The 25,172-nt window shown below is 39.6% G+C and overlaps 2 protein-coding genes across 9 annotated transcripts; one reads left to right on the top strand and one right to left on the bottom strand.

The window, feature by feature from the left end:
* Positions 1-360: 360 nt before the first annotated feature.
* zgc:113279 (uncharacterized protein LOC553749 homolog) lies at positions 361-15,152 on the top strand. Of its 8 annotated transcripts, none has more exons than XM_061681845.1 (12): positions 361-436; positions 507-651; positions 1,029-1,150; positions 1,739-1,763; positions 1,862-1,908; positions 2,016-2,166; positions 2,264-2,537; positions 5,619-5,724; positions 6,131-6,277; positions 8,619-8,679; positions 11,890-12,053; positions 13,717-15,152. In XM_061681845.1, exons 2-12 carry the CDS (start codon positions 516-518, stop codon positions 13,738-13,740), a joined length of 1,257 nt encoding a protein of 418 aa, XP_061537829.1. In that variant the 5' UTR covers positions 361-436; positions 507-515; the 3' UTR covers positions 13,741-15,152. The 8 variants fall into 8 exon arrangements, with proteins under 8 accessions (XP_061537829.1, XP_061537824.1, XP_061537828.1 ...); XM_061681840.1 differs by having other exon boundaries at positions 1,838-1,908; XM_061681844.1 differs by having other exon boundaries at positions 1,736-1,763.
* Positions 15,153-20,090: 4,938 nt separating this feature from the next.
* On the bottom strand, positions 20,091-24,842 carry atf5b (activating transcription factor 5b). The gene is made up of 4 exons (XM_061681604.1): positions 24,236-24,842; positions 23,472-23,693; positions 21,946-23,128; positions 20,091-21,326 (listed from the first exon to the last, which is right to left on the bottom strand). Exons 2-4 carry the CDS (start codon positions 23,608-23,610, stop codon positions 21,140-21,142), a joined length of 1,509 nt encoding a protein of 502 aa, XP_061537588.1. The 5' UTR covers positions 23,611-23,693; positions 24,236-24,842; the 3' UTR covers positions 20,091-21,139.
* Between the last annotated feature and the right edge of the window lie 330 nt (positions 24,843-25,172).

Genomic DNA, 25,172 nt, shown 5'->3' with positions numbered 1-25,172 from the left:
AGGCACAACATGTAGTAGTCAGTCGGTGTGTTAAGTGCGTTAGAGTTGTATTTATCTGTTGTTGCCTTTTTAAACTCTCTTAGGTGTCATTTAAATTCTGCTACCTAGTTAAATGACTTTTGGAAAATATATAGGCCTACTGTATATATTATTTCTTTTTTTTTTTTACAAAGTTAAATAATGAATATTACAATGTCAATATTTTTATGTTGCTATTTTAAAGTGAATTTACATCCGACGTAATTTAGTATAAATGGAAGGAGTTACAACATTTTGGGGTTGATTTACATAATACGCAACGTGTTTGCAATCAGTGGGTGTGGTTAGTGTCAGATTACCAGGTAGGTACATTACTTGTCAGCAAGCTGTCATGTCAAGGCAAGCTGGAGTACCAGGTGTGGGGACTTGATCGACCAATTACACGGAGTTTGTGGAGGTACTTGACAGAAAGTTTTATTTTGTCTCGCAGTTCGTCATTGATAGTATAATGCGTCCTTTTTTAATAGCCGGACAAGATGAGAGGACGTTATAAACAACTGGAGGGCAAGGAGCGAGTGTACGGCAGCGCTCATCCAGTTTCTCAGCCGCCGGGGTCTGCAGCACACACTGCCTACGACGTGAGCATCCAGGAGGCAGATGACTGGGAAACAGGTACAAAGTCTTGGATCGTTTCATTAACCCTGTGGAGTTGTCAAATGTTGTAGTTCACAATTCTTCAGTTCGAAAGGTACATTAAACTACTTAATTTGTGGAATGAAAATGCAGTAATATTCGCCACAATTTAAAAACAAACAAATGTTTAAAACTTAACCTTGCTTTGAAATTATTGTACTGTATGCAAACGTATCGGTAGGCACTAGGTAGACCATTAAAACCATCCTGACTGTATATACTTGATACAGTCAAGAGAGTAGTGAACTGTGTCTGGCATAAACTTCATGCCTTCCTTTCACACAAATTCTGCTAACATGATTGTGAAAGTGTGTGTGCTTTCGTGAATTATGATACCATACTGCTCAATCTTTTAGCTCCAAAGCGTAGCAGTGAAGATGTTCAGAAAGTATATCTTGGAGTGCGTGTTAAGATGCCTGTCAAGGATCTGCTTCGGAATATCCGCATAGCCCAGGGCAGGGACCCCAAAGATCTTCAGGTATCTTCTTCTATCTATCTATCTATATCTATCTATCTATCTATCTATCTATCTATCTATCTATCTATCTATCTATCTATCTATCTATCTATCTATCTATCTCTATCTATATCTATCTATCTATCTATCTATCTATCTATCTATCTCTATCTATATCTATCTATCTATCTATCTATCTATCTATCTATCTATCATTCAGTCATTCAGTCTGTCTGTCTGTGATCTTGCAATCTGTCTGTCGGCCGACCAGTCTGTCAGTCGGACTGTCTATCTGTCTGCCACATGAACATTTATATAAACGTTACACAAATCTAACTTGTGGAGGTGTAATTTCGCCAAAGGAAAACTTGTTTGAAACTTGTTGAAGAAAAGTCAATTCTTATTAGGTTTTTACTCTGTTTAGCTTTGTATTAATATTACAATCATTATTATTTTCTGGAACAGTAAGTTCGTGTAGAGAAGGCATACTATTTTGATTGTCATAGTCTGCTGGAAGCAATTTTTAAAAATGTGGTTGTGTTTTTATGTAAAAGAAACTGTTACGCCCAAAAACATCACACTCCTACTTTTCTGCTTTTTTACCAGCAGAACCTGCGCACCCAAAAAGTACAAGGTAAAAATACATTTTGTGACACTTCCTAATTTTAGTTAATTACTTTGTTAAGTCCTGTTTCATGTGATCTTCAGTGAGCATACACGTGTCTTTCTCAGGAGACAAGAAACGAGTTCAAACTTGCACAGGAAATCGAACAAGCAAGGTCAGTCAAAGTGATCCCTCCTAAGATGTCTGCAAGTTGTTATGAAATAATGTCAAGAATTCAACATTCAAAGGACCGCAAATAACTTGGCTGTCTTTCACTCACAGAGAAAGCGCACCACCAGTGGCCTGGAGGAGCTGGCAATCATTGTCGAGGTACTGGAGGAGGATCTGAGGACCGACACCACAAACCGTTCCCTTAATCAAATGTCGTCTCCCAGCTCACCAGTATCACCTGAGTACACTTCTGAGACTAATGGTAATTTACTAGTTTCACATACAGGTATTTATTTTAACAAAAATATATATATTAATCAATAGCGTTACCTCAATTTCCACCTTTACTTGATTAAAAGGTACAGGTTACAACAGTGATGAGTCCGATGAAATCATCCCAAGCCCCCCTTCGCATACAATCTACTCACCTGGGACAGCAGAGTACCAACAAACCCTACCCCCTCCTGAGGCCATGGTCACAAGCTTCCAGCCCGCGTGGATAAGAGACTATTGGTTCACTAACTGCCCAGTGAGCAGCTCCGAGTTCTTTTGGGCACAGCTTCAGAAGGAGGAAATCAAGCTGAGGAACATCTCTGACGAAGCACTGCTAGCCACTGATAAACACAGTCGAACGTAAGTTTAACATTCTTAATTGTCATTCAATTGTTAAAAAAAATAAAAGTTAAATAAAGAATTACTGACTTTGGCCTAGACCAAGGGCGGGGAACCTTAAATACTCAAAGAGCCATTTAGACAGTCTTCCACAAAACAAAACGAAACAAAAACAGAGAGAGCCTTTGAACATCTAAAGTGAGGATAGCACTCTAGATATCAAGTTTGAACTACTACAGAGCACACACAATTTTATTTCTGCACGTAACAAAAACATTTTGAGCTCTGAAAAAAGGCAGTGGGTCAAAGCTTACTTTCAAATAAAATGGTCACTGTCTATTTGAGTCCTCCTCGTATTCGTGATATTAAAGCCAAATTTAAAATTTCCACCTACAACAAACCAAAAATGCCGTCTTATTCTGTGTTCCATCATAATTTTATCGCATGCAAAGCGGACAGTCACACACACACACACACACACACACACAAATTAAACACTTTAAAAATCAGACAATGTGATTTTATGGATTTTTTTGTTCTCATTCTGTTTCTCAATAGGTGAGGTATACCTATGATGTAAATTACAGGCCTCATCTTTTTAAGTGGGAGAACTTGCAAAATTGGCGGCTGACTAAATAATTTTGTGTGTACACTATATATATATATATATATATATCCATCCATCCATCCATTTTCTGAGCCGCTTCTCCTCACTAGGGTCGCGGGCCTGCCGGAGCCCATCCCAGCTATCCTCGGGCAGGAGGCGGGGTACACCCCGAACTGGTTGCCAGCCAATCGCAGGGCACATACAAACAAACAACCATTCGCACTCACGTTCACACTTACGGGCAATTTAGTGAGCGATGTCTGTTTTTAACACATTAATGTAGTAAGTAGCATTAAAAATTCTGTTTTCTTCAGAAACTTTTCTTTTTCTTGTTCTTTTTCAGTCACTGATGGTGTAGTGGTACACTCGTCTGACTTTGGTGCAGGCAGCGTGGGTTCAGTTCCCACTCAGTGACGTTGTGAATGTGAGTGTGAATGGTTGTCCGTGTCTATATGTGCCCTGCGACTGACTGGCGACCAGTTCAGGGTGGAGTCCGCCTTTTGCCCGAAGTCAGCTGGGATAGGCTCCAGCGTCCCGTGACCCTAACCAGGATAAGCGGTGTTGAAAATGGATGGATGAATGGATGTTCTTTTTCATGTTTTACCTACCAGAGGTCAAATAGCTCAATCAATCTTGGTGATAGGTGTTGCAGATCGGCGCATGTGTCCCATATGTAAACTAACAAATAAAATAAAAAAACATTTTATTTTAATGTTACAAGAACACTATAACCTTCAAATTTAGTATTACATTTGAAAAATAAATGATTGAACTAATTTAACTTTAAATTAAATACTCATTATTTATTTTCTAAAGTAACAGAGAGGCACAGCAAAAGGATGAAAGTGCCACATGCCGCTTGGGAGCCGTGAATTGCAGCCACCCAGCCTAGACATACTATACACATATAGTAATAAATAAAAAGATGTTCTGTTTTTGCACAGATATTAAACTAAAATCCTTATAGCACATCTTTTCAACACGAATGTATCAAAATAGGATTTTTTTTAAAAAGATTCAGCCCTATGGGGGGCACAAGCCAGTGCAAACTGCAGTCCGGTCCCAAGGCCGGATAAATTCAGAGGGTTATGTCCGGAATGGCACCCGGCTTAAAACTTTGCCAAACAAATATGAGCTTTCATCCAAAGAATTCTATACCGGATCGGTCGTGGCCCGGGTAAACAACGTCCCCCACTGGACGCCGGTGGAAATTCAGCTACTGTGGGTCGAAGACAAAGGAGAGGTGGAAAGCGGGTTCTTAGGCAGAAAGAGAAGAGGAAAGAGCAGAACCTAGAACTGAATGTGGGGACTTTCAATGTTGGGACTATGACAGGTAAATCTCTGGAGGTGGTTGACTTGATGATTAGAAGAAAGGTTGATATTGTGTCCAGGAGACCATGTGGAAAGGCAGTAAGGCTAAACGTTTAGAGGCAGGCTTTAAATGATTTTACCATGGTGTAGATGGGAAGAGAAATGGAGTTGGGGTTATTTTAAAGGAATAGTGAGAAATTGAGGGTGTTATGTATAATGTGATTAGTGGCTATGCCCCACAGGCAGGATGTGACCTAGAGGTAAAAGATAAATTCTGGAAGGAGCTAGATGAAATAGTTCTGAGCATCCCAAACAGAGGGAGTGTCGTGATTGGTGCAGATTGTAATGGACATGTTGGTGAAGAAAAAAGGGGTGAGGAAGAAGTGATGGGTAAGTACGGCATCCAGGAAAGGAACTTGGAGGGACAGATGGTGGTGAAAAGGATGGAAATGGCTGCAGTGAACACTTTCTTCCAGAAGAGGGACGAACATAGGGTGACCAACAGGAGCGGCGGTAAAAGCACGCAGGTGGATTACATTTTGTGCAGACGATGTAATCTGAAGGAGGTTACTGGCTGTAAGGTAGTGGTAGAGGAGTGCGTGGCTAGACACCATAGGATGGTGGTGTGTAAGATGACTCTGGTGGTGGGGAGGAAGATTAGGAAGACAAAGGCAGAGCAGAGAACCATGTGGTGGAAGCCGAGAAAGGAACAGTGTTGTGCGGTTTTTCGACAAGAGGTGAGACAGGCTATCGGTGCACAGGAGGAGGTTTCAGAAGACTGGACCACTACAGTCAAGGTGATCAGAGAGACAGGCAGGAGAGTACTTGGTGTATCTTGTGGTAGGAGAGGGTAGAAGGAGACTTAGTGGTGGAACCTCAAAGTACAGGAACTCATACAAGCTATGAAGTGGGACACTGAGAGGACCGAGGAGAGGCGAAAGGATAGATGGGAATGTGTTTAATGGTGCCAGTAGTGTGCTGGATAGATGGAAAGAATACTTTGAGAAGTTGATGAATGAGGAAAATGAAGGAGAAGAAAGAGTAGAAGATGTGTGTGGTAGACCAGGAAGTAGCAATGATTAATAAGGGGGACATTAGAAAGGCATTAAAGAGGATGAAAAAGGAGCTACATTGTCCCTTTGTATATCACATCTTAATGGCTTTGTCTCACTCTCTCTCTACAGAGCTCTCCATAGTGTGGTGTGTGACGGCAAGAGGGTACTGGCCTACGCAATCGCGAAAAGGATGGCTCCTCTCAACAGCTTAGACCTAAAAGATTCGAATGGGATGGTACAGTACAAATTTGAAAAAGTTTCCAGCATTTTTTTTTTTTATTATTAAATAAAGCTTCATTGCCACCAACATTTTACAGAGTGTGAAAACAGAAGGATACATGTTTTATTTGCCAGATGTGTTTTAAAGTTCTACTTTACAATAAATCTAAAGCCCGTGCAGAATGCTTTCACCAAAGGTTTAACACCTTTGATTTTAGGGTGGTTCAGATACCCAAAACAAGTCAAGAACTGTTAGCTACTGTATTTGTAGCACTGTTCGAATCAGCTGGACCCATCACTGGCTCTATAGGATCCAACAGATTTCGAAAACTGATTACAAGCAATGAGAAAATGCTCATTCGGTGAGCTTTGTAAAATGCCCTTGTCAACAACAACCAAAAAAAACTCTTTTATGTTTGCAGACTGCCCTCCTCCTCGCAGCCAAGCACAACCATCACCTGATAGTTGAGGATCTGATTAATTTGGGTGCTCGTGTCAGTGAAAGAAACAACTCGGGAAAGTCGTGTCTTCACCTCAGTGCTGAGAAAGGCTTCATCCGAGTGCTTGAGGTTAGAACCTTGGTTGGAGTAAAACGCCAGTAAATGTGTCCTGATCCCCGCCTGTGTGGAGTTTGCATGTTCTCCCCGTGCCTGCGTGGGTTTTCTCCGGGTACTCCGGTTTCCTCCCACATCCCAAAAACATGCATTAATTGGAGACTCTAAATTGCCCGTAGGCATGACTGTGAGTGCGAATGGTTGTTTGTTTGTATGTGCCCTGCGATTGGCTGGCAACCAGTTCAGGGTGTACCCCGCCTCCTGCCCGATGACAGCTGGGATAGGCTCCAGCACGCCCGCGACGCTAGTGAGGAGAAGCGGCTCAGAAAATGGATGGATGGATATATATATATATATATATGCACTTTTCCCCGTGAATATGAGGAATGAAGTGGAAATAACAGTAATGATTGCTATAGGTACTGATTATCCATAACCAAAACTACAAGCAGTTATTAGGTTTATACATAAATTATTGTCATGTCAATACAACATTTCCTAAAAAGGAGTAAGCCAAAGATGCATTTAATTTGCATATAGAATCTGACGTAGTGCATTTTATTGTATTCTCAGTTTATAGACTCTATTCCATTTGCATTGATGTACTTCAATCCCTGTACCATTCTTTCTTTCCATTTTCAAGTGGCAATCGAAAATCTAAAATAGAAAAAAGGGACTCGTTATTTGGTCATTTGTTTTTTATTTCAACACATAAAAAGAATAATTCATGATTAAACTCAGATCAAAAATATGAAATGGAAAAACAGGCTACAGGACTGAATTTGATTTTAATAATGAATTTGTCAGGTTTGCGTGACTGAAATGTTTGGTAACCAGCGTTAGTATTCCACTATAGCTTGTGAGCGACCGCAGTCAACTGAGACATATCCACGCAGTTCCTCGCGTAAGAGAATGAAAATAAAGGTAACATAATTTTCCATCTTGGAAATTGTCCGTAGATGTGAATGTGATTGCGAATGGTTGTTTGTCTATTTGTGCCCTGCGATTTGCTGGCGACCAGTTCAGGGTGTACCCCGCCTCCCGCCCCAAATCAGTTGAGACAGGCGCCAACACGAGGCAACCCGAGTGAGGAAAAGCTGTTCAGAAAATGGATGGATGGATGGATATTAAATGGCTGATGCATCGTGGTCAGGTGGCATCAGTACGGACTGATTATGGCGGCTAACAAGCTGTATTTTATTTATTTTTTTGCTAATGTTCATTACAAAATGAACATTAGTAATGACCAATTAAATTCAGTCCTATATATCCATCCATCCATTTTCTGAGCCGCTTCTCCTCACTAGGGTAGCGGGTGTGCTGGAGCCTATCCCAGCTGTCATCGGGCAGGAGGCGGGGTACACCCTGAACTGGTTGCCAGCCAATCGCGGGGCACATACAAACAAACAACCATTCGCACTCACAGTCATGCCTACGGGCAGTTTAGAGTCTCCAATTCATGCATGTTTTTGGGATGTGGGAGGAAACCGGAGAAAACCCACGCAGGCACGGGGAGAACATGCAAACTCCACACAGGTGGGGCCGGGCATTGAACCCGGGTCCTCAGAACTGTGAGGCTGACGCTCTAACCAGTCGTCCACCGTGCCACACAGTCCTATATATGGCTTTTTTAATTGTTGTAATTTTGTTTTAGATTTTAAAAAATTAAATAACAAAATTATGGGTCACTTTTTTGTTTTTTTGTATTTCAATTTTCAATTGGCAGTTGAAAGTAAATGAAGGAATGATACACAGATTTGTCCCTGTCATAGATTAAATGTTTGATGCAAGGTGACACTTTCAGAAAAAGAAAAAAGAAAAATCGAGCTTCTGACCGAAATAGAAGCACATTGAACCTTCAAGTAGCAGTAAAATTGGAACAGTGATGACCACTAACATTATTTGCTACAAGATTGCCCACACGTTTTTAAAATACACATTACTTTTTAGTCCCTGTGCCACAGACAAATCGACACCACTAAATATACAAATCAGATGTTACACAAGACATAATCAACTGATCACAAAGCCGAGACAATATTGTACTATGCGTACTACACAGTAAAACATATTTTGTTCTACCTGTATATTATAAAATCGTATATTGCAAAACCAATACACCTTCTAAAATATCTTGAAACTGTTGTTGAGTTTAAATTAATGTCCATATCTTCATATTTCAAATTGTTTGTAGCCCAGGGTGTGTGCTTTTTATTTTCAATTGACTCTTGCCAACTTGACTCTTCACGTGACTCATTAAAGCTACGACTCGTCTTTGAACTCAATCACCTTGTTTTTTTTAAAAGCTAGCAACACAGGTGATACATAACTTGCTTACCTGTAGGCTTTCTTTTAGGTTCTGAAACGTGTTATGATGGAGGGTGTGTACATTGATGTTGAAGCCACCGATAAGTCTGGTAAGTTGTTTTGTGTTTGTTTTAAAGGAAGTCCCCTGTTGAAAACCTTATGTGCTTTAATGTCTCCATGGATCAATTGCCTTTGCCAAGGAGAATTTTCATTGCCATTGGTGCATTCGAATGATTGTTACTGTGCAAATATTTGTTTAGTTTTATCAGAGTTTGGGAGGAAGTCACATATGCTCAGATCATGAGTACGTGTCAAGTGTGACCCTTCAAGTTTCAAGCAAGTACCAAGTAACTGTGGCAAAAATCAAGAAATTCAAGTCGAGTCCCAGCTAAAGTTGAGTGAATTAATCATTTGGGTTAAGCAAGTCATAAATTAATTGATCAACTTTGTAAGTTCATACAGTATAATGCAGTTCAAAAGTTTGGGTCACCCAGACAATTCCATGTTTTCCATCGAAGCTTTCATGCTCATTCATCAAATAGGTTGCAACATGAATAGAAAATCTGACAAGACATTGACGAGGTTAGAAGTAATGATTTTCTTTTTTTTTTTTTTTTTTATTAAATACAAATGTTGTCCTTCAAACTCTCACAAGCATTCATCAAAAGAATTTACCGTTTCAGACAATTACAGCCTTGCAGACCTCTGACATTCTGGCAGTCAATTTGTTTGGGTAATCTAAAGAATTTTCACCCCACGTTTCCAAAAAGGACCTACAGCGTCCAGATGGCCCATCTTTACCAACAAGTTCTCTTTGTGTTTTTTTTAGCCAAGAAAATGGAATTGGCAGTCATATCTAATAATATCAATCTGTTTTGCAGCAATCGGTTAATAACCAATTGCTCTGGGAACGCCCCTTTTACAATGCCAAAATCGATATGCCGCCATGTCATGATGTGACGTCAGCGACAGAACTGGAGACCAAATTCGCTACATAGCCGGTGTGGAAAAATTGAATGTTGCATACTATAGAGTGGTAGTATTTACTCATATTTTATACATCGCCGCTGTCGGGCAGAATCCTCGCACCTCAAAAATGACAACTTTTCAGGAAATAATAAAAAAAAAAAAAACGCCATCTTGCTTGAGGCTCCAAACATCCCTTTGTTCAAGTCGAGATTACACCTTATATTGCTATCATACAACGACAGCACAACCAAATCTCTGTTCAATTGCTAATATAATATTCAGAAATTGTTTTAATTTATTACGCTGTCATTGATTAAAATGGTACAACCACGGCACCAGTACCATCAAAGTCCGTGTTCACATGGCAACACCAACCGTACAAAAGGTCCTTACCTGCACAAAAGCAAACACCTGTTATGTCAACTTTCCAGACTCTTTTTCAAAGTTAGAGCCACAAGAAATTTGATAAATACAATAAGATGACTAAACCCATGTATTAGGCAGAAATGAATCTGCACGCACTTACCTCCATGTGGCTCATGCGGCGTCCTTCTGCAACGAAGCATTACAGCGATCGATTTAACAAAACAAGCTTACTCAAATGTATCTAAACTCGTTATTTTCACTTGTTAATGTCTTAAAACGATCTAGATTTTCAATTCAGCGACAATGATGCCGCATGGCTTTCGCAGAACGAGGAACGAGGCAGAGGCTTCCAACAATTCTCAGACGTTTTGAGCGTTCAAGAGCGTTTATAGATTTGTTCTCAAGCTATTTCACCACTTTAAATTGGTTAATATTCCATAAAGATAACAAACTAAATGGGGACGACGAGTAGTATTGATTTGTGACGCAACCGAGAACACATACTAGTATAATGAAATGTGCTCGTCGTTCCGCGCTGACATCAGCAGGCTGATGCGTCAATCAGGCAGGTGTTCGACCTAAATGTGGGCAGGCCAAAATCTAACTGAAAATCAAATATGTCATCAGAAAACAAGCCAAAAATTACTACTGAGTCTATTTTGGTGGGAACTACTTTGCAGACATCGTTTTTACGTCCAGAAAAATGCAAAAAGTGCCAATGTTTGCAGAATTAGATCCTGCACCAGACACACGTTGGACTGGTCAACAGGTCAATACGATAGAGATTTGATGACTGTGATGGCCACTTAGAGACATAACATTCATAACACCAGCTGACTGCTTTTCCCCTAAATAATTCTTGCATAGTTTGGAGGTGTGTTTTAGGTCATTGTTCTGTTGTAGGAGCAAATTGGCTCCAATCAAGCGCTGCCCACAGGGTATGGCATTGTGTTGAAAAATGTTTAATTTGTAAAAATCTCCCACTTTACCAGCTCTAATAAAATTAATTGGAAATTCTGTTCAAAGTAGAAACAAACAGTAAGATATTCACAAGCCTGAAAATACAGAATAGACACGGATTACAGAATACCGACTTGTATAAGCAGTTATTTATTTTTCTGCTGGTCAAATGTAATTTGATGTTAAATTAACCCAGCTAATGGATAATTAAATTGACTAATAAACATTATTCATGACATAAAAATGTAGCCACAATCTACTTTTCTCATTGGTCCTCCTCAATCCCTCAGGCAGGCAGCTACCTTAGAACCACTGATTATTGACCTAGATTTCATATGGTGAAAAGGTATTATTTTAGGATGTTCACATTACAATCTGGTCAGAATCTACACAATCTGATGTTTTAATTTTTTTTTTTTTCCAAAAGAAATAAAATTCTATCCCATTTGAGCAAATATTTCACTGTGACTACTGGGTAAAATGATGTAATTCATTCATATCTGATCCAGATTGTGCATTTGGCAACTGTTTAAACATGGTCAGATTCCAGGAAGTATGTGTTTGTGCTTTATGCAGATGAAGAATATTTTATGAATCCCAATATAAGCGAGTTCAGGTAGCAGATGACAAATATTTAAGCAATGAAAGTTGTCTGTGCTCTCTGGCTTGTTAAAAATTATATGTCCACTACAGTTGCAGTCCGTAGTCCTGTACTATAGTGATTCCCATTTTTGACACAAAGCAGATAAGTAGCATATATGCATATGAAATAGGACAGTGAAGACTGAAATTTTGTTAACAGCGTTAACAACAAAAATGTACGAATTTAAATTGAGAAAAAAACAAAAACAGGCAAAATGACAACACAAACACTGTAACGGCAGATTTGCCACCATTTTGAAGAATATAAGAAAATGTATAGTATATGTAATTCCTTTTTTTGTATTGTTCTTGTTGATCTGGTATTCACTCAAATTTGAACCACCATTAAAAGTCTAGTCATCCAACTATGTATGTGTTCATAGGAATGAGCGTTCTTCAGTGTGCTTCAGTGGCCCTCAAGGTGACATTGCAGCAGTTGGAACTGAGAAAGAGCCTCAATCACACTAAGCCCCACACACTCCGCAAGGAACAGCTCCTCAAGACCCTGGAGTGTCTCCTGCAAATGGCCAGCTACTCTCATGTCATGGTTCGTACGAGACCAGAGAATGGATGCATAAAGGATAGAATATGGTACTCTGTATGTCCATAGTCAAAACATAAGCTCTCGCAGGAACGAAAATAATGCAATTAACACATAATGGAAATACGAACACCACTGAACAATACATTAAAACCACAACACGACGACATTAACACACAACGGAAATGCAAACGCCACAACATAGCGACATTAATGTTGTGGATCAATATCGCTATGTTGTGGATGGATGGATGGATGTTGCGGTGTTTCTATTTCGGTTGTGTGTTAATGTCATTGTGTTGTGGTTTCAACGTGTTGTGTTGTGGGGTTTGCATTTTTTGTTGTGTGTTAATTTTGTTGTGTTGTGGTATTTGTATTTGTTGTGGCATTTGCGATTGTTGTTACCTGTCTCGGCCACTGCAAAACTATGTATATGATTGCATTGTCCCAAAATGCAATACCTGCACATCTGAAAAGTACAACAGAAGTCTATTACTTCAGAAATGGTTGAGGCATACAGCACAGGAGCAGAAAAAACCTAAATGTTAAGAAATTAAGAGGATTAAAAAATTAAAGAATTAAAAATGAGAGGATTCTGATATTGGAACTAGATCTCTGTATCACGTAACGTGACACAACTGCATTGAACAGACAATATTGTGTAATGAATAAAATACAGGTTTACGTTGGACCCGATTAAGATTGTTCACATGATGTTGTTTATGTCCAGTCATAGCTGAACAGTGTCAATTATAGGTATGTTACAAAAACAAAAAAACTTCAATCACATATATCAAAATAGATGATATAATTAGATAAATAAAATGAGCCTTAGTTTGTAAAAATCAGTTCAGGATTAAGGATTTCATGCCATTTTTTTAACGTCGTGAATCGGCCCAAATTGACGCCGAAATCAGGGAACATTTTGATCTTTGTCAGACCCACAGAATATCTCATCTTAATTGAAAATTTTAAAAAATGAGGTGTTGAAAGGATTTCCCAACAACGTCATCGGCCAGTAGAGCGAGGATTTCATTGAGCGAAACAATGAGAATCGTGATTTCAAGTTCGGGAAATCTGTCACCACGAAATGGAAAGAAAATGGCGGCTGATTTTGTAAAATATTAATGCAACCGGTTGCTTGGTCTTTTCTGAGTTCACCAATAATCATCTTCAGATTTGGATGAACTTTATTGTCTCTACTTAAAGTAACTCGTTCGTATGTCCGTGACAACGCAACCGTGTTTTGATTTCGTGGGGGGGGGGGGGAGACATTTCCAAAAAGGTCATCCAAACATTGCATCTGAGTGGGGAAAAAAAAACCTTTCTCTGAGTTTATTTTGTCGCTTGGGAAGTTTACTATAATCTTTGTCAATATTAGCATGAAGTGAGCTGAAATGACGCTCCAGGTGTCTTTTAAACATGACTGGAAAGTCCCGCATAGCAAAAAAAAAAAGAGGCTCCCAATTTGCTTTACAAAAATGTAGTTCCTCCCATTCAGATTAGCCCCGTGCTCCTCTTCAACTCTGCCATTGTGATTCCCACAGTTGTGCTGGCAGACAGCGAACAGCAATCAATGACTTACGGCTATGGTGTGTGTGTGTGTGTGTGTGTGTGTGTGTGTGTGTTTCTAATCACAAGTTCATTTTCCTTCTGTTCTTTACAATAGGGAACCTGGGGTAAGAACGCCTAAGCCGCAGCATGTCAGCTCGGTCGAGACCCGACAGTAATGTTCTGAGTGTGAACAGGCACGGTTTGTGATAGTGACCATAATTCATCGTCTCTTCCCTCACAAATCCAGTCCTGTTACGTAAAGCATCTAAGGTTGTGTCAATTAAAAAGGCCAGATTTGGAATCAGGTCTTTAAAAATGTTCACAAAGTGTAGGTGCTTATGAGATGGTTTCTGTGAAACGTCCTTGTTTGTTACGTTCAGTAACAACTTGCCTTCAGTGTGTGATCCAGTTGTAAATGTCTAGCTTGATGGTGTATGCTTGTGTGCTATGTATTGTATTTGGCTTAGTTTACTAATTCATGATTTGGATCCCATAAAGTTCCCCATAATTGACTGGTTTGTTTGCATAAAAATGCTATGCCATGCATGTACCAAACAAACAAGTAAACCCATCAGCAGAAAATTAACCTGACCACCTAAATAACCATAATTGATACCATCTTGTTCAGATCTGGACCTTTTGCAGCAGTATCAAATTACTATTAGCTGACTTGAAGATAATGTGCTACTGTAAATATAGCCGAGTCCAATACGATTGTGTGTATCAATTTCCAGCATTGCCCATCGTTATATACAATACAGCTAATACATTTACAACCATGATACTGGATCAAGATCATACTTTTGTATGAGAGGGCATTATATTATGTGTGTTGAACATTTGTAGTGAGAGGTTCTGTTGTTTTATATGTGTTTTTAAATGGTGTGTTTCATGCAGGCTCTTCATTAATGTCACCTTTTACCGTATAATCAGTAAGTGTATATTTTGCGCACATTTACAACTGTCAAACAGTTGAAGACTCACTTTTGGGTCAAGAGCAGCGCTATTATACTGCCAGTTGAATGGAATATTTACTGTACATTGACAATTACTGCATCTAATCAAATAACTGTGTTACAGTGGCATTTCCACTTAATATAACTACTCTTAAACTGTATCGGTATTTGTGTCAAATTGGTATTTGTGTCAAATTGTGAGTACTATACTTATTATATTATTATGTATTATTATTTCATATTTGTACGTATGTTTTGTGATTGGTAAGGAACATAAAGAGAACCCTTTGATAAACGGAGATTTAGACATCACTGTTAATTTTCTTATTGTTATTAGATGGTAGACTCGAGTTGGCAAGGCTAGTATACTGGAATTTATTTGTGTGAAAATACAGCATTGTGTTCTGTATTATGTGCTTCCACGTGACAATGACTCTCTGTGGTGATGTGTGAATATAATAACTGTGCATTGCCATCTTTATGTATGAAAAAAAGTCTATACATACAGTATCCAAGTCTTGCAGCTTTTATTTGTCATTTCTCTCCCCCACACACACACAAATTGAAGGTTAGTACCACCTTTTGATTTGTGCCACAGCCGTTCAAAAAAAGTTTCAAAAAAAATAAAAATAAAGCATACAGCAAATCATGTTGTCAAGAGTCAAATGTTGGTCATATTTTGGGTTTGGAGCGTCTCATGTTTTGTACTCAACAACAAGGCAGACTAAAATTAAAAACCATTTCATCCCTTTTTATACATTTTATAAAGATGAACGTCATTGATTTTAGTGCAAACTGAAATCAAGTTAAACTGCATAGTTCATGTATGAAGTGTTACACAAGACAACAGACATATTTGTTCAGACTTGTGCTACCGGTGTAGGCACTGGTTTTTAATGTTCTTCTTGGATACTCGCAACTAAATGTGTCATCTGGTGACAAAAGGAAGCCACCGAAAAGACAAAAATGTTGTAGCCACGCACATTAGCTTGCTACCAACTTTATTGTGACAGGTACCATGGCATCCAGTAGTTAAATCAAGAACAAACGCGACAGTGCAATTGAATATAAACAGAATTATGATCACCGCTCACCTTTGTGAATGTTCAAAGAGGAACAACAGGTGATTAGGCCAAGTAATTATGGCACATTCAAGTTAAACCGGTTCCCGTGCTCATTTTGTTCAAATAGCATTCTTCTTGAACAGTCGCCGAAGCCCCCTAAAAATAGAGCTAACGACACCACGGCATTGCACCATAAAATGTTGAACTGTTGCCGTAATAAAGACATGAATCCTTCATGTTCATGAACGATAGGGATTAACATTGAGCATGTGTGTTTATGTCACCCACAGTTCATTGAATGTGTGTCTTACTTAACTCTTGCTTTACATATATGTTGCCCTTTTTTTTTTTTTTTTTTGTTCTCATGCAACCTTGACAGTTTGATTGTGTGCAATAGAGTCAAATGACATCCAGCCACTTCTGCTGCATACCAGGTGAAGCTAAAAATAAGTGTTACCTCACCTACTTATCCTGTGTAACTCAGCAGCACCACAGTGAACAGAAACATTGATCTGACACTGTTGTCAGCAAGTTGCTGTAACTCAAGTTAACAGTAACTTACTGGCAACCCTCCTATGAAACGCCTAACAGTGCATGTGCCCATCTTTAAACTTTGAGCACCTTTTATACCTTTTATTCATCATACGTCATAACGTGCTGTCATTTATGACATAAATATGTATGTTTTTCATATTATACAGTTTGTTGCATGTGTATTAAGTCGCTTTTTTTACATTGGAGTTTTATTTTGTTTTGTTTAACTCAGCTTTCTGCAGCCAAGACAGCATTCCGAATGAGAATCTGTTCTCGACTGCCTTACCTGGATGAAGGTTAAATAAAATAAAAATGTATTATTATTTTAGATCTTGATGTATACTACTCATAAAAATGTAATGATATTCTGCTTTCTAGTGAAATTTTTAAATGAACCTAAAATGCACTATAACCTTTACAGGTGAACTTCCTTGGATTTTATCTAAACCTTAGAATGTACAAGTAATGCCCACATTTTCATGGTTTCAGTACATTTTGCACAACTTGGTGCTCTCTTAAAAAAAAAAAAAAAAAAAAAAAGAGTTGAACGGCAAAATTCACAGATGTTTGATCCAGGAAGCGACCAATACATTACCTGGGTCAATTTAAATTGGCATTTAAACAGTCCTCGTCATCATGCTGTTAACATCACGAGACCAAGACATCACTTAAAAATGTATCAAAAGTACTTTTTCATTGTGAGGCTTCAAACAGGTTGTTTTCAGAGGGAAGTGGCCACTGATCTTAGAGGGTCATAGTATCATCAGCAGGTTGGAAGAAAGAAAGCAGCAGTACCAGCCCTAGCAGTCAATGGGGTGGCGTGAGACAGTGCCGAGTATTTGGACGAAAGCATGTGGAAGACATGCTTTCAAAACACTTGGGAACTGTTTTAAATTCAGAAAAGAATGCAAAATATGTCTCCTTGAAAACTGTTTCCACATCTTAACATCTGTGACATGCTTTTGTCAAATCAAAAATGATTGCGCACTTCACTTTACATTCCTGTCCTGTCTCATGCAAATGAACCACTGCTCATCCTGTCCCGCTTCGCAGAGAGGCCAATGCCAAGTATTGCTTCATTACCAAAATGAGCAGGGGCGGAGCTAGTACGTTTCGACAAGTCGAGTTGATATTAATGCCCATGGAGTTATATTAAATGTCAAGGTTATTGTGACTTCTAAATGTAACTTCAGGGCCTTTCCGCCATAAGTGAAGACACACACACAGGGCTGACACATTAAAAAAAAAAAAGAAAGAGGACAACTTTGCGTGGACAATAGAAAAAGGAGAAGACGGATATGCTCATGACATAATGGGAGTTCTTGGCCTTTTGGAGCCTATGGGGGACCGAAAGTAAATAGTTTAACAATTAAATAAGGAACATTTTGAACTAACAATAGCAGACTTATGTTCAGTCTCTCAGATGCTTTAGATTACATCACTTTACAATGGAGACGTCACGTATGTCTTTTATTTCTTATCTTAGACATAACCAGACGCCATTGTTTCATTTATTCCATCTGCATCAACAAGCATTCAGCCAGCATCCCAATGCCACCCCCGTCCATACGGCTGCTCATAATGAAACGAAACCCTTCTCGCTGCTGCAAACAGAGCTTTAGACTGCTGCAGGCCATTGTAAAACAATGCTCATCCACTGTTCTGCTCCCCACCACCACTGGATGTGCTCTGTAAATCCTCCCCGACCCACATAAACCCCCTTGTTTTAAATTCTTGCATCACATCACATGCTCCAATTCTTGAGCAAGCTCCTCTTTACACCTCATGTGATATATATGTATATATATATATATATATATATATCACAAAAAAGGACATACAGTATTATGTAATTATTACCTCTCTGACAGTGTCAATGAAAACTAAGCATTATTATGTGTGTAAATTTATTAGCACTATTGTATATATAATGTTTTTATAGGATCCGATTACATCAGGGGTGTCTAAAACTAACAACTGATATGGCCCATTTTTATTTACAGTACTTACATTTTTCACTGGGAGGCAAGGCAAGGTAGACGTTTTTACATTGGTTTTATAAAGAGCTTTCCGAGATTTGCCCCCCCAAAAAAAATTATTATTATAATTATTTTGAACAAACAGTAACATAGTTTCCATTAGTCGGGCCCTGATGAATAAATATAATTCAGTGACATATAAAAAAATACATCATTGCTTATCATGTCTTACCTATACTGATGGATTGGTTTTAGGGTGTCAAATAAATTCAATCCAAAAAATGTCAAAGAGGCCATTTCATCCTTCGATTTTTTTTTTCTTTTTTTTTTTTCTGTACGTTGGGCTTTGGAAAAGAAATGCGGACACTCCTGCATTATTCCACTATGCAGGTGTTTTCAGGTGAATGCAGTTTGTCGTAAATTGTTTTCTGTGCTTAGAAGGACACCTGGTGGTGGAGGAACCGCTGTGGGTCACGGAAGTCATGACCTTTCCCAGGACTGTTGACTCCCATGAGCATTGTGTCCATGGCTCCTTGCGCTCTTGCTTGTGCTGATTAGGGGCCACCGCCAGGGATTCGGATCCCGTGAAATCACACATTTGCGCTTTCCCATGTCAATACCGCAAATTAATAATGCCGTTTTCTGTTTTGCCCCTTTTATGGTCCCTCCTGGTTTCATTTTTCCCGTCCGCAGAACAATGCACTGTATTCCCAATTGTAAAAGTAACTTCCTAAATAAACTGCGTCATCCTGACACATCTTGCATCCCTGCAATAATAATGTTATATTCATGTTGTGTTCACATTGTCACTAGAACTGTACAACTAATGTAGGTTTTTTAATTGTCACATGCAGATTTTATGAACGCCTTGTGTTCCGTTTGTGACATGCACTCACCATTAATATATTGTCACACAATCTGTTGTACATTTACTGCAGACAACACGCGTGTGAGTAGTGATGTAAGATGAACACTTTAAATGAACAGCTACAAACTGATATCCTTTTGGCATGATTTTTGGTTGCATTTAATTAGATGTGTGTGCCGTCGTCAGTGTTAATTTTGTTTTTTTTCTTTTACATTTTTTGCAGTGCTCAATATTAGTACCTGTGTAGCTTTGTAATTCAGCAAAAGATTGTTTTTGTGCAATCTTGATTCCACAGCTATAGATTGTAAAGCTTTTACTATAATGTAGTATTTCATTCAGACAATAAACTCATTTTCAATCTTGACCTTTTCTCTGTTTACTTTTATGAAATAATGGGTTACGTCGTACATGACCACACAGATGATGACCACTTAGGACAATGACACCCTTTAGAAAAATCCATCTGTATTAAACGAACTAGAGAGTGAATAAACACATTTAATGCCATTCGCTGTCAGCCCAGTCTTTCATTCTGATGGTTCAACTTGCATCTCTCGCCCCTTCATGAAAGTATTGTGTGATATTGCCTCATGCACTTGAAAGGCCTTCCAACTGCTGCGAGAGATACCAAGAGACTTCACTCTCTCTCTCTCTCACACACACACACACATATACACCCACCCTTAGCTTTAAAATGAGATCGACAACTTCTACAGAAAAAAACAACAACAATGTTTTGTCGCACAACGGAAAGCTGCCCTTAGTGCCCTGGTGGCAAGTCCTGGATCAAAGACCTGGTCTTAATGTAAACAAAGGACAAGTATAGATTCATTTTGCATGGTTTTTCCATTCCATGTCGTTAAATCCATCAGTGTTCTGCACTGCTTATCTTCAGTAGGGTCGCAGGTGAGCTGTAGCCTATGCCAGCTGACTTTGGGCGAGAGGCGGAGTACACCCTGATCTGCTCTCAAGCCAATTACTGGACACATGTAGACAAACGAGCATTCACACTCATATTCACAATGAGATGGACAATTTATTCTTCAAGTAGAGGGAGGAAGAAAAGAAAAAAAAGTCTGAGGCAGAGATGAATGATACATGACTGCTTTATTTGGCTGTAATTCACCTGATGCATAATTTCCTGACATTGATTAATAAAAGGACCTGAATTCTCACAAAAAACAACATATCGGTCAGTCAATAACAACAATTCCGTTCAGTCGCACTCATTGTGAGCCAACGTTAATCGTTGTGTGATTGTTTTTTCGCAAAGTACAGCCGAAAAAAAAAAAAGGTAAAACAAGAAGTTAAGGAATTTAGTTGGGACAATGAATAATTCGGTGTCTCTCTGAGTCCAAAACCAAAACCTGAGTATGAATCACACTGGCGAAGAGAACAGAATCTTGACCAGATGATGAGTTGAACTGATGAGGTGGAGAGCTGGAAGCCATGCAGTGAACAGGATAATGCCTTCAAATAACACTCGCACATGCTTTTCCAAAATCAAACATGCATTGGGTATTTCAGTGGGGTTAAGAAGTGTAAATACACAATAATTGAGCGATACAAATCCTCTTAACGATTCAGATTATGAATAATTGCAGAGCATGTTTACATACCTTTTCAGCAATCCCTTAATTCACCTTAGCGCAAATGGTAAATGAACATCATTAAGTAAAAATAAAATACAAAATAAATATGTACTGTAAATATATTATTTAATGTGGATCTGCCTTGATGCCGCTAATGTGTGTCGCAAAAACCACACGCAATTCAATCACTATTCACTAATTCAAGGATCTTTTTTTTTTTTAATCCAGCCGCAAGCTCAAAACTCAAAGTGGTCACAAAGGCTTGTGAGTTCAGTTGGGATCACAGTGGTCACGGACAAGTTCAGCATCTCCTCTGGAAGCCACGTAACTAAGGCTTTGGAGAGTTCATCACCCGTTTAGGGAACCTCTTTGTTTTTCTTTATGGAAACTATGTTTTTATGCGCTCTCCTCTTGGAACATTATTTAAGTAAATATATTTTAATATAAAATTACTACCAAAATCATGCAACTACCGTTTCATTTTAACAAGAATTAAAACCCGTCTGTGCTCTTGGGTGTGGAGGTGGGGTCAGCGTGGGCGCATTTTAGGCACTGCCATCTTGTTTGAGCCGCTGACTGCGAGCCTTGTAGACCTCGATGAGTAAATCTTTCACATACTGAATCTCTCGCTCCACCGACTCCGCCTTGTCGCGAAGTTCCCTGTTCTGCCCTTCTAGCCCATGAAGCTCCTCTTCCAGAGAATCCAACTCTGCCCTTTTCCGCAGCCTGTACCTGCAGAGGATAGGTTTTTGGTTTATTGCCTCGCATCTTGATTAAAGAGATGAATCTCTTGGGATGTAACGGCACTGCAAAAATGCAAATCTTACCATGTGAATTTATCTGATTTCTAGTGAAAACATCTTACTCTACTTATTTTCCTTTTTTCAAAATTTACAGCAAGAAAAAAAAAGACTTGTTTTAAGATACATCATCTTTTTTTAAGAATTCTATCAAGTCAATTCATACCAGTTCCTTTGGCAGAGTCTTCCCAATAATTATAGGGACAAAATGTTTTGTTTTCAGTGAAAGAAATCTGCCAACGGAAATCTGGTATGAAGTGACTTAATAAGATTCTTAAAACAAGATCTTGCATCTTAAAACAAGTATTTTTGTCTCGCAAAAAAAATTATACAAAAGTCAAAACTGCCTTAAAATACAGCAAGATGTTTTCAATAGAAATATGGTAAATTCACAAGGTAAGATTGTGAGTTTTTGCAGTGAGCGAGGACTGCAGACTCAACATCAATTTAGCTGACAAACTTGCGAACATGAGGCTAAATCCCTAAAGCACCAAAACAAACCCTATTGATTCTAAAGGACTACAGCTAAAAAGAGGGAAAACAATTGATACCTGTGAGCAGCGGTTTTGTTTTGGTCTCTCTTCTTCTGCTTCCTCTCCCCAGTGTTCAAATCTAAAGAAGCGCCGCTGACCATCAGCGTGGACTTAATGGAGCAGGGATCGTCCTTTAGCCTCTGGGTCGGGCGGTGGATGGGGGCGCCCAGCAGCGTCCCCTCGCCCTCTCCTCTGGACAGACATTGGTAACTTTGGTCCGCAAGGCATTCTGGATAGAGGTAGTGGCCGTGCTGGGGCTCTACAGCTTGCGACTGCTGGTCCAGTTCGCCGATAAAGCTATGGTATGGCTCTGTGCCGGCCATAGATTGATGGAAGTAGCCGTCGGCAGCCATCATTGTCTCTTGGGGAATACTTCCAGACAGTCCTCCATCTTTGCTGCAGTGCAGGACCTCGAGCCCTGCGCTGTCGTAACTTACATTAACCTTCACGTTGTGCATGAGCTGTCCCTCTCGCTTGTGGTGGCCATCGTAGGAGCCACCGAGGCAAAAACTTCGCGCAATCTCTTCACTGCAAAACATTCCTTCGGAAAAACAATAGCTCTCCTCTTCCTTCAACGATAAAGCACATTCTCTCACCTTCTTGATGCCGCCGAGGCTGTTCTTGCTCACTGTCTTCAACGTGGAGTAGTGGTTCACAGAAAACTCTGTGCTTCCTGAGTAACTTCCCTTGGAGCCCCACGTATCGAGTCCAACTTCCTCCCCGACTTTCACCGCCTCGCTGATGATTCTTCGCCCACTGTTGTGGTGGTAACGGTGGTGATAGTTGTACGGAGCAGGTCGAGCGATTTTTGATCTGCCCATGGGACCGCCACAGAAGCTGGCCAGGTCCAGTTCCCCTGTTGCCAAGGTAACCACAACAGGGCTGCTGTCTGATTGGCTGGTCCCATACGAGCCATAGGGTAACTGGTAATAAGATTGTGAGCCCATAGCTTGGGCACCTTTGTCACATTTCGAGGATTTCTCCAACTTGCTCGCCGTGCCTGTGGACTCGGAGCGGAAATAGTCCTCCAGCTGAGCTAGCTCCTCCTGCAATAGAGAGGTCATGACCTCCAGGTCTGAGGGCACCTTGACATCTTGTTCTAATGGTGAGGGTGGAAGGGATGAGCTGGGAGACGACTCGGTGGTTGACACGAATGAAGATAAATCAACTTTTTCCGTCATCCAATCAGAGTGACCATCACCTAGAAAAAATGAACATCAAGTTGAATAAAAACAGTAAAGCAATCCATTTCTCTTTTGTTTTGAATTTTTTTTAAATGATTCAAACAAAAACTGAATAATAAAAATGGATCACAAAATGTTGAAATACTGTTGGAAAAATAAACAATAATGTTGAAATCAAGCAAAAAACTCTCCCAATAAAATCCAACAACTAACCGATCATCTGAAAATGATTGAACAGCATCGTCTGCGTTCGATATATATCCACTTAGCTGTACTCACTGTACGACATTAGTCCCGTGCTGCACTGCGGCTCCGACCTCGGGATGTGGCAAAATAAAAAAGCATCTTGGCAAATCTCACCAATTAAGCGCTGCCTTTCCACTGGCTCCGCCCCCGTCGTGGGCCGCAATTGGCTGGGGCTAGCCTGTCGGAGAGGGAGAACGTGGAGCCCGCCTGTGGAAATGAGGTGAATTTTCCTGCGAAGGATCGATGCCGCCATTGTATCGTCTGCTGCGATTAAATTGTGAAATGGCACAAATAGTGCAATGGATGGATGAAAGTGTCACACAAACACCTGAAGACCTGGAAAAGGAAAAATAATTAATTTTGGGGGGTTTCACACTTCACACCCAATGAAACAATTCAATTATACATAAAAGAAAAATAACAGAATTCCATGAAAACAAGCAATCGTGAATAACTGTTTTGAAAGCTTCTATACAACTTTTTTTATTTGTTTAAAAAAAATCGACGACTCTTGTCAATTGTTATGTCATTCAAACAAATTAATTGACAATAACAGTTTGAGAACCAATGACACATTGAGATAAAAACGTGCATGAACAAAAACGATTTTTACAGTCCATTAAAAACTTCATTCAAATAATTCCAAAATTGATTTACAATGTTTATTAACATAATAATCAAATAGAATGGTACTTATGCAAAAAGACACATTTTAACAATGGAAACCCCACTTTAAAATGTCATTCTTCAATTCCAACAATCCCAAATAAACAACTTGACAGTCATGTGAGTTTAAACTGGGTCAGCGGAGTTTAAGAGTGAAAAGTAGACATTGAGGCTCCCTTCTCCCCACTAAGTCACAAAGTAGTTGTACTTACCCCATAGTTGTATGTGGTGTCAAGTGCGTTGCGGAAGCAAAGCACACAAAGCTTTCGAATGAGGACGGAGACGAAGTCACGCTTTAAAAAGCCATATCTTCCCTTTTAGGAAGACAGCAATTGCTCTTGAAGCGATATTAGCGGCAAGAACACTTGAAGACACAAAGTTTGGAAATCAATCGCTGACTTCTACAACTCCAGACGCCCCGACCGGATCACATCTCGCGAAATCCCTCCGCGCTTTCCAGCGTTCAGCCGCCTGTTACGTCATCAACTCGACGGGACTTTCCCGCTGCCCAGAGACCTCCACTCACATTCACCACTTTGACTTGTTTTCCTTTGCATTTAGCTCTTGACTGCTACGCATTTCAACGAATTATTTACTTGGCAGTTCATACGAAGGCGTCCAAGGCTAGAGAGCATTTCCCCCCAAAACAAAGTAGTGAACTGTTTTCTTTAAATGGGCAAAATATCTAAGGTACCTACTCGTTCGCCTTCAATTGTGAATTAAAAGTTGAATTCTAGCGAACAAAACAAACAAATAAAACAAAAACAAAAACGTTTACATTGAGAGAGTGGAGAAGTGTGGCTCAGACACTGGCACTAGTTTCCGGTGCGCCTCAGCGGAAGGACACCGTATTGCAGCGTGAAGGTGTAACTTTCGTTGCAGCCCTGTTGCATCAGATCCGCAGGGGGACTCAACTCTTGTGGGCTCACTATTGGCTTATACTGGGAACTTTTCGGTGTGTGTTTCTATTGGCCTCCCATCATTCTTACACTGATTGCTCATCATTTCACACGAGCACCGACCAGGGAGTTGTGTTACTGACCTCCAGAAAAAAAAATAAGATCCCACAGGTCATAATACAATTAACCAGCTAACTGCAATTGAGCTTATCAAAATTGTGTTCATTTTTATGGATCTATTTCTATTTAA

Source organism: Phycodurus eques, chromosome 7, assembly GCF_024500275.1.
Source record: "Phycodurus eques isolate BA_2022a chromosome 7, UOR_Pequ_1.1, whole genome shotgun sequence".
NCBI classification, from domain to species: Eukaryota; Metazoa; Chordata; class Actinopteri; order Syngnathiformes; family Syngnathidae; genus Phycodurus; species Phycodurus eques.
The sequence above is the reverse complement of the archived record's forward strand: the minus strand, read 5'-3'. Positions and strand labels throughout refer to the sequence as shown.

Excerpts from the sequence above, each read along its gene's own strand:
- zgc:113279 (XM_061681839.1), top strand. The coding sequence starts at position 516 with ATGAGAGGACGTTATAAACAACTGGAGGGCAAGGAGCGAGTGTACGGC. Across the intron at positions 2,167-2,263 it reads GTACACTTCTGAGACTAATG|GTACAGGTTACAACAGTGAT; the intron begins GTAATTTACTAG and ends CTTGATTAAAAG. Across the intron at positions 12,054-13,716 it reads CCAGCTACTCTCATGTCATG|GGAACCTGGGGTAAGAACGC; the intron begins GTTCGTACGAGA and ends TCTTTACAATAG.
- atf5b (XM_061681604.1), bottom strand. The coding sequence starts at position 23,610 with ATGGCGGCATCGATCCTTCGCAGGAAAATTCACCTCATTTCCACAGGC. Across the intron at positions 23,129-23,471 it reads GGAAAGGCAGCGCTTAATTG|GTGATGGTCACTCTGATTGG; the intron begins GTGAGATTTGCC and ends CATTTTTTCTAG. Across the intron at positions 21,327-21,945 it reads AACAAAACCGCTGCTCACAG|GTACAGGCTGCGGAAAAGGG; the intron begins GTATCAATTGTT and ends TATCCTCTGCAG.